Raw genomic sequence first — 15,628 nt, 5'->3', positions numbered from 1 at the left:
CCCAAGGGAAACAAACTCTTAAAGATTATTTTGTTATTGTTACAATTTTATATCCTTCCCTCCCTCTTTTCTTTTCTTGTAGTTTTCCCTTGTCTTTTTGAGACAGGGACTAAGATACAGTTTAACAGGACTCTGAACTTTGTATCTCCTTGCCTTCTGCCTGTATCCAGAATGTTGGGATCATGATCCTGAGCTACCACACACTACTGTCTTTGTGTGTAAACATAAAATAGTAATGGGGCTGGGGCGAAGGCTCGGCTTGTTAAGAGTACTTGTTGCTTTTGCAGAGAGCCAGGGGTTTGGTCCCCAGTAGCCAAAAGGCAAATCACGATGGTCTGAAACTCCAGCTCCGGGGGATCCATCGCCCTCTCCTGGTCTCCCAGGGCATTGTCACACACACACACACACACACACTTTTAAAATTTAAAGATAGTGGTAATGCTCCAGTGAATTTCTTTCTCTGTTTTATACTCTTAACAGCAAGCTAATTAAAAGAGAGAGAAGGGGGAAAACCCCAGTGTCTTCTGTGGACATAGTAAAATGAAGACGAAGAACACTTAGTTCTAAACCAAAGTGATGACACCCTGAGCTTAGGTGTCCCTTGTCAGCTGTCGTTACTGAGAGTGTCACCACTAAAAATAGTTTCTCTTAATCATGGTAGATGGCGAATTGAATTCCACACTACATACTATAGTGTAAAATGTCATGTCTTTTACATTCTGACCTTTCTATTAAATAAGGATGTAGGCCCATTTAATCTCCGCAAAGAAAATCTTTACTCAGCAGCACTCCTAGTGTGTGTGGTCAGGTGAAGGTGTCAGTATTTTATCAGACCACCTGCTCTCTTGTGATACTGCCGAGAGCCAGGCCTCTTTATATCAGGAGCATAGCCAATAGATAGGGTCACCAGCAGGCCAAGCAAAAGAGGCACGTGGGAGGGGCGTTGACGGAGGAAATTTGAAGGAGCCAGAGCTCAGAGCCTTGAAGGTGAAGGAAGCAGAGAGGTTCGGAGGCGTGTGGGCCGTAGCAATTATTTACAGGGTGCAGCTTTGCTTGGAGACATTTTAGGAGCGGGTTGGGTTGTGGTCGTCCGGGGAAGAAGGTGCATTGTCGCAAGGTGTATGTTTGGTGGGGCAGGTGGCGTGGCAGGGCAGAGGGGCACCTCCAGAGCCCCGCTCTGCACCTCACCCACCCCATCCCCTTCCGTTCTCCGCCCCGCCCCCGTCCCCACCCACCCTTCTCAGGTTTCTCTGGGAGTCGCCATGGCAACGGACGCTGGCTTTGGAACTCAAGATTCTCAGAGCTTGGAGCCAGTAGTTAGGTGGTGGCCGCAGGCACAGCCCAGCAGGCATGGCCGAGGCTGAGCCTGAGGAAACGGAGGACCCAAGGTTGAAGACCCAAGGATGCCGGAAGATTCTCGAGACCCTCGAAGTGGCTATTGAACAATTCCAATACAACCCCAGGTGACCTGCCCACTGCGCCCACGTCCCCCCGGAGCAGGCCCACAGCCTCGTGGCCTTTGATTTCCTAAGTAAATCATAGGTTAAAAGCTCAGACTCAGGTCTGGATTCCAGTCCTGCTCAGCTTCTCACCAGGCCCTGACTTAGCCCGTTTACTTCTCTATGCCTCTATTATACCTGAGCTGGGAAACAGGACAGTGGCCAATTGTGCCTACTCGTCACAGACAATAGGGCGTGTTAAATGTGTTCACCTAGGTACAGTCTAGAAGAGAGCCATACAGAAATGTTACGAGGCTGCGTTCAGAAAATACCAGAGACTCCAGCTTTTAAACACAGGTTTCTTTGGGGATTCTGGAAGCTGGAAGTCCAAGAACTGAGCATTGATTTGGTATCTGGTGGTGGGACCAGCAGGGGTCTGTCTCCCAACTTCCCACCACCCTGGCTTTTAATAAAGATACAGTCCTATTACCGAGGTTCCCACATCATGACCCATCCTCTCTCTTGACCTTGCCTCTGGAAGCTGTCACTTTGGAAAGTAGGACATTGACATGGGTTTTCTTAGAACCGGAGCATCCCCCAAAACACGGAGACAACGAGCCATATGCCTTTGCTAGTGGAGTCATTATTTCAGGGTCCTTGGGTTTCATTCCTTCCTCTTGGGATCCTTTGACCTCAGCCCTACTGTTGTTATTTGGATAATGGAGAGTTGACGTTTCTGGGGGAAAGTTTTTTTTTTTTTTTTTTTTTTTTTTAAACACTTTTTCAAAGTAGTAAGCACATAGCCCTGGGTTAACTACTACAAGATGCAATTCCATGTAGAGGCCTCAGGGAGACAGACAATTGGTTCCAGGCAAGGCCAACACCCAGATTGCTCCAGGTTGTGGTGGGGGCAGTGGGAGAGGATTGACTATAGCTGGACCAGCCCAATAATAGGCCTGACCCAGTGACACAGTCCTCCTGGGCCCAGCCTCCCTAGTGCAACTGTATTAAATAATAGGTATGTTGGTCAAACCGAGTCAGGGTACACAGAGACCCTGATAAAGCTGCCAAAAGCACATATCACAGGCAGCTCTTGGCAGACATCAGGAGAATGCTGTGTCTAATCTGTTCCTAAGAGTCCCTTTCTCTTCCGGATTCCTTGACATTCCACAATAGAATAAGTCCCCAACAAAACATTCCAGCCAGATTCAAGGGACTGGCTGACCTCTGCCAAGCACAGTACTAACATGCATTGATTGAACCAAGGAACTGCTAATGCCCGTAACCATTTGTCTTCACCCAAAGGCTCAGGGAACTGGGTTGGAGCTCTGAAATGAGTGGGAGGGAGAGGCTGAACAGTGTCTGACACCCAGGGATCTGAGCACAGCCGGGTTAGGCCCCAGGAAGCCAGCAGTTCACATGAAGACAGCTCAGCCTTGGGGAAGTAGACATTCTAATTAGGAACCAACCCCAAACTAGTTCATCGGTAACCACATAATAAGTCAGACAGCCCTTACACGTGAAAGAAGAAAGAGAAGCGAAGGGTAGCAGAGGAAATTGAGTGTGCAGGCTACCCCCCCCCCCCCCGCCCAGTCACCAAGTGGAAAGGGGGGAATTGTGATTTTAGATATGACTGTCAGGAAAGGCCTCACTGTGAGGACACTAAGAAGAAAGCTGCAGGATAAGCCAGGCTGACATACCGAGAGACAAAATCCTGACTGGAAGAACAAGAAATGCAAAGCACGGAGTCTGGGTCTAGACTAGCAAGGAGGCCAGTGGGACTCTAACATAGAGAAATGGGGTGAGGCACAAGAGAGATGGCCACATTTCAGGGGTCTTAGATCACCATAAAGACTTCAGCTTCTCTTTCAAAAGAGATGGGAAGCCAAGAGGGTATTGACACAGAGTCCTGTGTCTGACTTACCTATCTATGGGATTGTTCTGCTGTTTTGATACTGGACTCTAACAGGGACAAGGCCACAAGTGGGGAAACCAGTTAGGGGACTTTTAGAATATCTGTCAAGGAGGATGGCCACGGGGCCTGGGTAAAGCGCTTGCTATGAGGGCCTGAGTTTGTATCTCCAGCCATGTAAGGCAATCTGTAAGCACAGCACAGGGGAAGGGGAGCAGGTGAGTCCCAGGTGCTCACTGCCAGCCAGTCTAGCTGATGCAGCTAGAAGCCTAAATTCCACAAGTGGTTCCATCCCCCCAAAATAAGGAGGAAGACACTGAATACTGACTTCCGGCTTCCACGTACACACACTTGCAGACGAGGGCACAGGTGCCCCCGTTCCCATGTTCACACACAAGCAGATACCACTGCCTGTGGAAGTGGTGGTCAGCGAGGAGGATGGTTATGGGGGACCAGGAGGCAGTCCTTGGAGAAGCTGAAGATGTGATCAGAGTCTTCCTACTGGTTAAAAAAAGGGATTGGTCGAGAGTTTACTGAGGGACTGCCCACACATAAGACAGGTGTTTCTGAGGTTTCTGACCTGAGGAGTTGGAAAAAATGAGGTTGCCATTAACTTTGTTGGGAAAGGGCATGTGGGGAACAGGATGGGGGTAATGTGATAAGCTCACCTTGGGAAACAATGTCAGCAATGACTGTTAAACATCTATTTAAGCAGTTTAGTAGTAAGGTCTGAAGGTGGGAAGAGGGGTCCAGCTTGGTATATCAACTTGGAAATAATTTGTAAAAGGATGCTGTGTTAAGTAAACTATGAGATTTCATGATATCAGCCAGGAAGTGTATATGTATTACTTTGAAACAGAAAACAATAAAAGGATATTTTCCTTAAATAACATTGAGCCATTCACCACAGTGAAAATTTAGCACCTCTAATGTCATCTTCATTGAGTAATTCATTAGCCAGCATTTGTTAGCACGGACTATTCTAGGGCTCAGTGGGATGTGTTGCTGCAGTCTATTAATAAATATTCATGGCTCTGTTTTGTATAAGTTAGCATATTAATTTTATGTATAATTTATTAAACATAATTGTTATCTCCCAAAACCATGCTTTATGCATAACGAGCAACCTATTATTTGGGAGGATTGCACAGACTATAAATAAGGACTGTGTAGGAACCACTTCGCTAAGGTCTTGGGATATGGGCTTCCGTTCCAGGCAGAGCAGTTAGCATCTAAAATTAGAGCTACTTCAAACTTGAAGAAAAGCTGAAGAATGAACCTTCATATTTTATTTAGATTCTGGGTGAGCCAGATCTTTCTAAATCAATCACATAGGAAGTTAAGGCTGGGGTGGGGGGACCTTACAATCCCAGATCTGTCCCCCACCCCTGGCTTGCAATTTTAGATGAGTTATTTACCTTTGTTGACTTCAGTTTCCACATCTTTGAAACAAGATGTTGGAAAATGACTGGAAGAAGAAAAAGTGTAGATTGAAGCATATATTTTAACAAAGCCTCTGCGGCAAGTTACTCTATAAATAGGTGTATTGTTTTTAAACACTTTGGAGGGTTTATTTTTAAATTATATATTTTATCATTGTCCTGATATAGTAACAGAAGGAATAACCAAACATACTATGATGTTTCTAAATAATAACCTGAAAAATATATTGATAATAAAAATTATTCACACATAAAATTGTCCACATTCTATAAACCTACTGCTCAAATAAAGTGTTGTGGGGTTTTGGTTTTTGTTTTGTTTTTTTTTGTTTGTTTTTGTTTTTTGTTGTTTTTTTTTGCCTAAAATAGGAAGGAATGAAAGAACATAAATGTTCAAGCCTAATGGAAAATGAAGTTGAATAGAGAAAAAAAAAAAAAAACCACTTAGCACTGGGGGAGGGTAAAGAATTACAGCTCTGGACTGGAGGAATAAACAGAGGTCTAAACATACAGTGTGCAGACTACAGAGAAACAGGGTACGTTAAGATGATGGGTTCTATCTGTTATGTTGGTATAGCACCCAAGGTTTAGACAATTTAGAATGCCCCCAAATGCTGAAGACTGCAATAAATACCGGTTTGGAGACAGCATGGGAGACACTAAAAGGTCCTGGCTGTTAGTGGCAGAGAGTCTTGGCAGAGGTCGCAGGCAGCACTGGTCTGCAGGGACAGCTTGCCCAGTGGCTAAGGAACACTAAAAGGTACAGCCAGGCAAAGCTCCTCACTGAGCCAGCAGATCCTTTTGTTGTTTTGGCTGCTGTGTTTTTCAGTTGATCTTTACCACTGGGCACGAGAATACTAAGAAGCATTTCGCAGAACCCATGGGTTGCACAGAGAGTAATCCCTGACTCTCCACTCTGGCAATTGCCCAAGCATCCCTTGATAGTCAGATTCCAATCACATCATGCAGTAGAGTAATCCCTTTCTTATGCCTTTGGTTCCGTGGCCTAAGGGTCACAGAACAGCCAGCCAGGTTTCGTGGCTCTCAATGTAGTCAGCATTTCTTACAGGGATGTTTATAGCCAGTCTCTGTTCTTCAAAGTTCATCCATACAACTCTTCCCTAGATGCTCTCGCCACCAATCTTTTGCCTTCCTGTCCATTCATAGAGCTTTTTAGTGATGGTCCATGAATTAATCTAGATATCTACTCCAGGCCCTTCACCCAGAAAGAAGCACACATACAAAGTATTGCTCCAAGTGTTAACAATGGGAGGGTCTTCCTTCTTGGTGCTCATTCGTGATCACTTCCAGATGGGCTTATGAAACTCTATGAGCCTACCGTGTGATGACAGGTCCACCTGTTAATTAGGCTTGAGTTTTTCTTCTTCAGTCAGCTAGCCATAATGTCCCACAAGGATATAGGATACATTTACTCTAAGAGTTCCTCAGCCTTTCCCAGCTTTGTGTGTGTGTGACACTATCACAAAATATGAAGTTCACATCCTGTAGAGTAACTAGCTGTGACTCCGTCTCTTATGTTGTTATAAGACTCAGGTCATTTTTATACAGCAGAAATGCCACCAAGAGGAGCTGTAATCGCTTTAGGGATTCAAAGTTGGCAAAGCTGTTCAATTGGCCACTATTAATAACAATGACCTTGAGCTGAGCATGGAGGCACAGGCATTTAATCTCAGCACTTGGGAGGCAGAGGCAGGCAGATCTCTGTGAGTTCAAGGCCAGCCTGGTCTACATGGTGAGTTCCAGGAGAAACCCCATCTGCAAAAGCAAACAAACAAAAACCTCTGATCTTGCTAGGTTAGTGTCTTCCAAGGCTCTCTAACTTAAATGTGCCATTCTCCCTCTTGTACTGATTTGGTCTGGTTGGTGGGTTGAAGACTTCCTCTACCTAAGTGAATTTATCCTGACTGGCCTCAGCCGCTGTGGATGGATTCACTTGCTCACCCTTGCAGAGGTTGGGAAGTCCTGGTTCTGTTTTTGCCCTGTTTGTGTACTTGTAAGGGTCTCCTATGCACTCCACTCAATTTTTCTTCATCACATCAATACAAAGCTCCTTAACTATTCAGTTGCTATAATTGGATACCTTCAGTGGGCTATATTTATTCAGTGCATTATAAGTTAGTACTTCCATTTTTTATTTTGATGCTCATAGTGTCCTCAATATGGCCGGTGGGACTCTTTTCAATTCAGATTCTTCTTCATTCTCTCATAACTCTCATGTAACTGTCATCATCATTTATTAAGTATTTGTTCATTTTCCATCATATGAAAATGTTATGGGTTCATTTTACACTTCTGTTTGTGCATAATTTTATACTTTTATATCCCCCTCAAATCACTCTCTTTCCAAAGGGACCTGGTTACATTCAGCGGAGGATGGCATTTAAGTAGTCCCTGGACTTAGGGGATGCTCATTGCTACTGGTGTACCACTCTACTCTTGTAGGTCCCCTCGTCAGGTATAAATAGAACCAAATATATATGTACCTAAATAATATATGTTCACACAACATATGCACATACATTCACCTGTAACTATTTGTAGACCTAAGTGTATATATGTATTTATACATCCATGTATTTGTGAAACCATGAGCTTATGCCAGTTTTTCTAATTTCCTTTCCCTGTCTCAGGGCACATTCCAGCCTATTCCTTTTCTACACTTATAAATATTTTTTTCAGAGACTGGAAAACCTTCACTCTATCATCTTAAATACACTTACTTGTTCATTCAGTATTCCCAATCTTGTAGTCATCATGATTGTCTCCCTATCTCTTCTCACTCCTCCTCATCAGATCCACATCCTTAGCTGCTGGGCCCACTGACCTTCTCTCAATATTTTTTTTAATCATCCCCGTGTCATTGTCTACCTTTTTGACTCACCCACAATGAGAAGTTAAGAGAGACTAGATGGAAAACTAAGAGGGAAAGAAGGTGAGTGCCGACGATTTAGTGGCTAGAACTGTGGGCAGACTTAAGCCCAGAATGAGCATGTAGCTGGAGTGGAGAAGAGTCTCAGACTGCTCAACTGGCAGATGAGAAGAGCACCTGGGGTTTCTGAGAGATGTGGCCTACGACTTCAGAATATGTACTGCATTTTTGTTCACTGTGTATGTGGTCCACTAGAATATAGATGCCACAAGAGCAAGGGCCTCTCCTTGTCCACTGTGACTATTCTTGGTGCCAACTCGAGCACCTGGCACTCATATACAGAGTACAAAACACAGGATGCTCAAATCATTAGTTTGGACCCAGATTTTTGAGGTTAGAAAATGAAGACTGAATTTAATTCTTTTTTGATGAGGAGGAATATCCAAGTCCTTCATGAAAAGATAGGGACACAGTATAGGTTTTAGCAAGATACCTTGGGAGACAATGAAAATGATAGATTCAAAAATAATAGTTTAGGGCTAGAGAGATAGCTTAGCAAGTTAAGGCACTTACTAGCCGGCCTGAAGACCTGAGCTTAATCACTAGGACCTACATGGTAGGAGAAAACCCACACCTACAGATTGTCCTCTGACCTTGACATGTAGGTGATGGCAAGTACATATACATGTGCATAAATAGGTAAATAAATATAAATTTAAAATTATTAAAATTGCTAGGTTTAGAGATTGATGGTGATATTAGAAAAACTCTACACTGTTATCTAAATTTCAAGGTACACATTTAAAAATGTCATAACTTTTTGTTTTATGTCATAAAATTGTCTCATATATTGTGAGAGAACTTGTAAGTTTCTAAAATACATTTTTCTTAGAAAAACAATTCATCATCAATAGTTGCCATCTTTGAAGTACAAGGAATATTTTCCTGAAATTCTGTCATCATTTCTAAGAGTTGCTTTTCTCCTACATTTTTGTAAAGCATTTAAAAATATGTTTAATTTTGATTGTCTAACTTATTCATTTCTACAGTGTAGGGCAATACCATAGCTAATCTTACATTGTCAGGATACTTTATTGGTGTTTTTCATGAATTATTTTTCAGAGTTGGCTATAGATTTCATAGGGGCAGAGACTTAAATATTGATTATTATTTTACTGATCTCCGTAAGTTGCTCTTAAGGAGAACATTCAATACTGGCTGGTCTCAAATGTGCTATTGCTGTATTTTAGTCCTCGGTGCTGGGATTGCAGGTGGGTGCGACCACACTCTTTCTGGGTCTTTCTGGGTCAAGCGCTTGTCAGGGACTGTTTGAAACGTCACCCTGCTCAGTCACTAACAGGTTTTCATGTCACTGCTCCTGCTCCTTGGTGGACAACATACAGTACCAGGGTGAGAAACAAGTGATTCCATCAAGGCAGCATCCTGTGCCTCATTTGCATTTGTATTGAGTGCCCCATCTCACCTCCCATTCCCACAGAGGTGTTGTGAAAGACCCATGGTAGATATCTACATGCAGGGAGTTACACTCAAGGAGAGGTTCCCAGGGATTGTGAGCCACTTTTTTTTTTTTAAAGATTAATTTATTAATTTTGTGTATGTGCGTATAGGAGTGTTTTACCTTCATGTATGTAAGTGTACTGTGTGTGTACCTGGTACCTAGGGAGGTCAGCAGATACAACCAACTCCCCTGGAGCTAAAGTTACTAATCGGTTTTAGTAGCCACATGGATCCTGGGAACCACACCAGGGTCCTCAGCAAGACCATCCAGCGTTTTTATCTATCAAGCATCTCTCCAGCCTGGCCACCATTGCTTCCTACTAGGGGCAAGATGTTACCTCATTCTTCAAGGTTACTCTGAAAACATAACTTAGAAGGGGCCTGCAGAAAGACTTCTCCTTTTCAACATCTCTAAAAGATTGTGCAGGGATGAGGAGGACCTGTGCATGTTTCCAGAACACCGTGTCAGTGAGAAAAACACACAAGCTCCTAAACTGAACTAAACTAAATCTAAAACACAGTTTCTTCTGGAGAAAAAAAAATCAGAAATCTTAATTAGCATCAGATGCTTCTTTCTACCTAGCTGCTGCTGCTGAAGATAAAGTTTGCCATCATAATATGGATGCACAATTGAAAATTTAGTGAAATTCATTGAAAATCATTATTTTGAGTATTAAGTTTTAAATCTCAAATTAGCTTTTCATAGTTGAATACGACCATGCTTTCATAGTTTTCTTCAAATATGATGGACAAATTGTGATATTTGAAAACCTGACCGTCGGCCATGCATGGTGGTGCATGCCTTTAATCCCAGCACGTGGGGGCCAGAAACAGGTGGATCTTTTTGAGATAGAGGTCACCCCAGTCTACATAGTAAGTTCTAGAACAGCCAGAACTACATAACAGAAAGACCCTTTCTGAGACAGAGAGAGAGAGAGAGGACTGAAGAAGGAAAGAAGCATGATGATGCTGGCGTTATCATCACAACCCCCCCTCGGTGGCAATACCAGCACTGTTGAGAGTTTATTGCGTGTGCATCAAGCACCACACCAAAGTGATTCTACGATGAATACACTCGTCTATCAATGATCCTACGGACACTGTGCTGTTGTTACCCATAAGAAGAAACTGGGGCATGCTGCAGAGATTAAGAGAACTGGCTGCTCTTCCAGAGGACTGGGTTTGATTGCCAGTATCCATGAATAGGCTCACAACTGTAACTCCAGTTACAAGGGACCAGACATCCTTTTCCCGTCTCTTTCAGAACTAAGTAGGAACACAGTACACAAATATACATGAAGGCAAAACACTCATACACATAACACTAAAAAAAAAATACAAGAGGAAATTGAGGCAAGGAAAAGTTAACTAATTTCCCTGAAGTCACATGGTTACAGTGCCCATTAGGATGCTTCCACTAGGATTGGCAGAAACTGCCAACCGGAGACACACATTATGTGATAAAAACAGAAAGAACAGAGGTGTGGCAGGTTTCAGAACTAGCTAGTTCTCTGGCAGAGGCCTCTACAGCTCTGCCACTGTACCCCTAGCAGGTCTGCCCCTGCTGCTCAGCAGAAGAGTAAGAAAAATGTCTACATCACAGCCTCTGCTTCTATTGGACTTTCTTGGCTCGTTTGCATGCTTGCATCCATCCTTTCTTCCCTCCCTTCCTCCCCCCACCCCTCAGCTGACATTTTAGAAACAAAAGGTTGTGATAAGTTTGATCAAATTGATGGGTACATGCAGAAAATGAGCTTATTTCTAGCTTTTGAAGATGCTAGTCATTATAGAGCTGTGAAGGAGTGTGCAAAGGCTGGCCCCTGGCTCCCAGATGCTTCAGGGGTTGAGTTTGACAGTCAGTTACAGGATGTTGATTATCTAAAGTAGAGCTCAAGCTTTCTGGCTTCAGAGCCTCTTAGAGTTTCTTCAAAGTGTTGACTACTTCAACGAACTTTGGTTTACATTCATTGTATCTATTGATAGTTGTCGTAGTCAAAATTAAAAAGTAGAAATTAAATGCATTTTTATAACTCCTTTAGTATAGTGATAAAAAATCATGTGTCAATATAAATAACAAACTTTAAAGAAAATGTAACCATATTTTTCAGAACCCCAATTTTAAGGTGGAAGGTGTCACTGTTTTTTCAAATCTTTTTTATGCCTGGCTTGAAGGCAGGCAGTGGATTCATCCCAGTCAATTCTGTGTTCCAGCAGTCACACAGCCGTGGAACACACCAGTGAACTTTTGTGAGAGAATCCTAGGGAAAATGAAAAATTCCTACTATTACTATGAAAAACTAAGTTTCCTCCTGCAGATTACCCCACAGAGTGTTCTGGAGCCCCAAGGATTCTCAGATCACACCAGGAGAATCTCCATCTTGATGTGCTTCTGTTAGATATGCCCATACATAAATTATAATAATCTCTAACAAGATAAGATACTAAGATAATAGACTTAAGTACATCAGAAAAAATGGAAAAAACACACAAAGACTAGGGTGCCACAGTGTAGGGAATCTGACAACCAGGCCAAATCCAAGTCATGCATGACCAGATATTCCAGAAGTTTCTTTATTGAGTAGTCTCTTGAAGTATTGTAAATATAATTGAATTTACCTCCAAATATGTGTGCTTGCCTTTTTCTAAGGAAACTTAATCTATTCTCTTTCTAGACTTACTATTTCAGAAGATTTAAAGGTTGGCTTTTTCACCTCAGATCATGCTACTCAGACAGATTGCAGTGAAATTTTGCCATTGAAAGATTTGACTCAATCAACAGAAAAGTTAATACAGGTAAATCTGGGTGTAACTTCTAAAATAATTTTGTGTGTTGTTTGTCTTTATAGGGTAATTTTTTGTTTGGGGAGGAGTTAGTGTACTAGAGATCAAACTCAGTGTTTCATGAATGTTATAAAAAGCACTTATCGCTGAACAACATCCCTACACATGTGGTTTTATATGTCTTTTATTGGCAAAACTGAAGTGATTGAGATTTTCTCAATTGAGAGTGTCTCAAAATAGTAAGGTCTTTGGGAAACTGAGCAGAATGACCGCTGTATTCTTTTTAATTCTTAAAGATTGAATTGTAACTTTGTGTACGTGTGTGTTTTGTCTGTGTACCACATGTGTGCCTGGTGCTCCCAAAGGTCAGAAGAAGGGATAAGATGCTCTGGAACTGCAGTTACAGATGGTTGTAAGTTACCATGTGGGTGCTGAGACCTGAATCCAGTCCTCTGCAAGAGCAATAGGTGTTCTTAACCACTGAGCCTATGCCCCGGCCCCCAGCTGTACTTTATAATATCTATTCTTTTTACATCTGTGAATATTTTCTGCTTATGATACATTAAGAAAAGTAGAAAGTATTTTACATATAGATTATTGGTGAAATTATTTTGGCCACTCCACTTAGTTAAAAGGAAGATTTATTTAGTGGGCAACTTACAACAAGGGAAAGGTAGGTCGCAGGGTCTGGGGAAGGTGTATCGCAGTCCAGCGGTGTTCTCTGGAGCTCTGCTCGGTCCACCTCCAACGTTCAGGGTCCTGGCACAGAGAGAGTGCACAGAGAGAGCGCTGGCCCATCCAGCTCTCTGGTCTCCAGGCGCCTCCCCTGGCCCCGCCTCGTAGGCGTGACAGTTGCCAGAGTCTCAAAGGGGGTTGGAACTTCCAGATCCAAGCTGGAATGGCTACCCACTACAATAGATAAATGAAGACAATGAGATACTAAATAACTTTCTAACGGTATAGCTTGGTCAAAGCATATCATTTCCCTTGGATCTTTTGAGATTGAAAAAGAATAATATTTCATAAATAAGATACTGAGTTATTAAGACTACTACATGAATTGAAATACTACTACATATTGTCTCAGGTGCCTTTTATTTTTCACCTATTTGAAAATCATTCCAAATCTATACATAAAAATCTTCCACATAGTTGAATACAGTAACACATGACTGGAATCCAAGCTAATCAGGAAGCTGAGACAGGAGGATTGCTTGTTTGAGGCCAGCCTGGGCAACTTCATGAAACACTCTGTCAAAAATCAAATTCAAAATTTAAAAAAAAAAAATGGGAATAAAAAACAAAACCAAAATCAACTGGGGAGAAAGTGTAGTGAGATAGTGTGCTTGTCCAGCTTGTGCAAGGTCCTGGGTTCAATACCCAGTGTCTGCTTTATCCCATAGCTATGGCACAAGATGTACATCATATATTTGCTATTCCTGTATTGATAGACATTTTGGTAGTTTCTAATCTTTCTCTGTGATGAATAATCCTGCATGGACTCAAGTGCCAGTAAATCTGTGGCGTAAATTCTTAAAAGGGAGCTTGTGAGTCAGAGGGTATGTACATGAGTCACGTTGAAGGGCATTGCCAAGTTGCCCTGCTGAAAGGCTGTACCAATTTACATTGCTAAGAGCTTTGAAGATGCCGCCTTGCCACATGCTTGTCAATTTATTGTCTTCTTTTAGAATGACATTTTCCGGCAGTATCTTTATAATGTTCTTCCTCGGTAGCGAGGTGTGCCCAAACTAAGTTTTAGTCAGGAGGATTTAGATGGCAGTGGTGTGGGAGCTTTGGGAACCTTCTTTGAGACACAGTTCACAAGCCCTGGCTTGCCTCCTCTTGCCTCCTCTTCTACTTCCTCCTTCCCACACCCCTCCCTGTCTTCTGCCCCAGGATTTTATCTCATCCTAGTCACATCCCCAAGTTCTCACCTGTAAACAGCATAGTCACACTAAGGTTTCATTTTCTTAATGTTTCATGATGGAGATTAAATTCCAGCATAAGTTTGGAAAGGAACAGGCCATACACAAACCATACCACTCCACTCACATACCTTAGTTTTGAAATCAGACATCATTTTGAAAACCTAGACACAGTGAGAGAGAATTACTGGACTTCTCTAATAAACCATATCAGAGAGATAATCTTCAAAGGTAAACCAAGTGCCAGGTCAAATGCCCTGCACCAAGGAATGTGCTGGAATATTGGTACCCAAGATCCTATTCTCTACAGTGATGAACGATTTTTTATTTTGTAGATGATTACATCACTTCAGGTGGATTTTGGATTCCTCAAAGATTTGGTTCAGCTGAAGTTCGAGGACCGACTTAAAGAGGAGTCTTGGAAAATCGTCAGTGTGCTTAATGACAGGATTTTAGAAATGAAAAAATATTATCGACAGGTAGGTGCCCTCTCTTTTGCTCTGCCGTGTGAACTGATCCTGTATTGGATGTGTATGGGTTTGAATGCAGTCACTTATCAGGGCAACTGCAGTTTTGTAAGATTTGTCTCAGGAGCTAATACTGTCAGGAACTTGGGTGAGCACTTCACGTGTGACCTCAGTAATCCTCACACTTACCTTGTACAGTCGGCATGATTATTAGTTATAGGGAAACAGGTTAATTTGCTCACAATTACCGGTCAGGCAGCAGAACTTTAGATTCTCTGCCAGATGCTTGCTCTTGAACATTTTTTTAAAACAGTACTTTTGTTTAGTTTTCAATAATTTCATGCATATATACAATGTGTTTAATCATATCTATCCCAACTCCTTCCTCCAACTCCCCCAGACCTTCTCCCAACACATACCCAGCTACCCTACTTTCATGTCTTTTTTTAATAATCCACTCAGTTCACCTAGTGCAGCCTGCATGAACATGTGCAGTGGTCATAGAGCCAAATAAAAATGGCTTCCTTCCCCCAGCATCCACCAGTTATCAACAGCTCCTCAGCTAGGGGTGAAACCTCATGAACCCCTCCCATTCCACGTTGGAATTTTTGACTGGCTTGAAATAACACAGGTCTTGTTTAGGTAACCATAGCTACTAAAGATCCATGACATGGTGGCCACGTCTCAACCAGAAGAAAGCATCTCACAGCAGCCCTTCTCCATTCTCCAGTGCTTACACTCTTTCAGCTCCCTCTTCTGCAGGTTCCCTGTGCTTTCTAGGGAGGGGGTAATATAGATATCTTATTTAGGGCTGAACATTTACTTATTATCATCACTTCAACCACTTGTGAGTCTCTGCACTGACTGCTGCCACTAAGAAAAGAAACCTCTGACCAAGGCTGAGAGCATCACTAATTTGGACTATACAAATATTTAGAATAAATAAATATTTAGAAGGCCTTATTTGTTAGGTCATTGGGGCTTTTAAAAATGTCTTACAGTAGTAGTAGGTTACCCACTTCTAGGGCCTATGACATCCTGAGCCATGTGGTTTTTTTTATACTCAAAATTTAACTTTTTGTGTATATGGGTGTTTTCCTATGGGTATGTCTGCTCCCTGAGTGTAGCGTCTGGTGTCTATACAGGAGAGGGTGTTGGATCCACTGGAACTGGAGTTACAGAGATTCTGTGAGCATCTTTGTGTTGATGTCCCTGTTTCCAGAATCACTTGTTGAAGATGCTGCCCTTTCTCCA

The 15,628-nt window shown here is 42.4% G+C and overlaps 1 protein-coding gene across 1 annotated transcript in view; it reads left to right on the top strand.

Annotated features, from left to right (window-relative positions):
* Positions 1-1,250: 1,250 nt before the first annotated feature.
* C5H10orf67 (chromosome 5 C10orf67 homolog) overlaps positions 1,251-15,628 on the top strand; it is a 115,464-nt gene continuing 101,086 nt past the window's right edge. The window contains exons 1-3 of the mRNA XM_037206000.1: positions 1,251-1,463; positions 11,874-11,994; positions 14,243-14,386. Coding sequence (XP_037061895.1) covers positions 1,351-1,463; positions 11,874-11,994; positions 14,243-14,386 — 378 coding nt within the window. The 5' untranslated portion in view covers positions 1,251-1,350. The remainder of the gene's footprint in view (positions 1,464-11,873; positions 11,995-14,242; positions 14,387-15,628) is intronic.

This window comes from Peromyscus leucopus, chromosome 5, assembly GCF_004664715.2.
Source record: "Peromyscus leucopus breed LL Stock chromosome 5, UCI_PerLeu_2.1, whole genome shotgun sequence".
Taxonomy (NCBI): Eukaryota; Metazoa; Chordata; class Mammalia; order Rodentia; family Cricetidae; genus Peromyscus; species Peromyscus leucopus.
The sequence above is the reverse complement of the archived record's forward strand: the minus strand, read 5'-3'. Positions and strand labels throughout refer to the sequence as shown.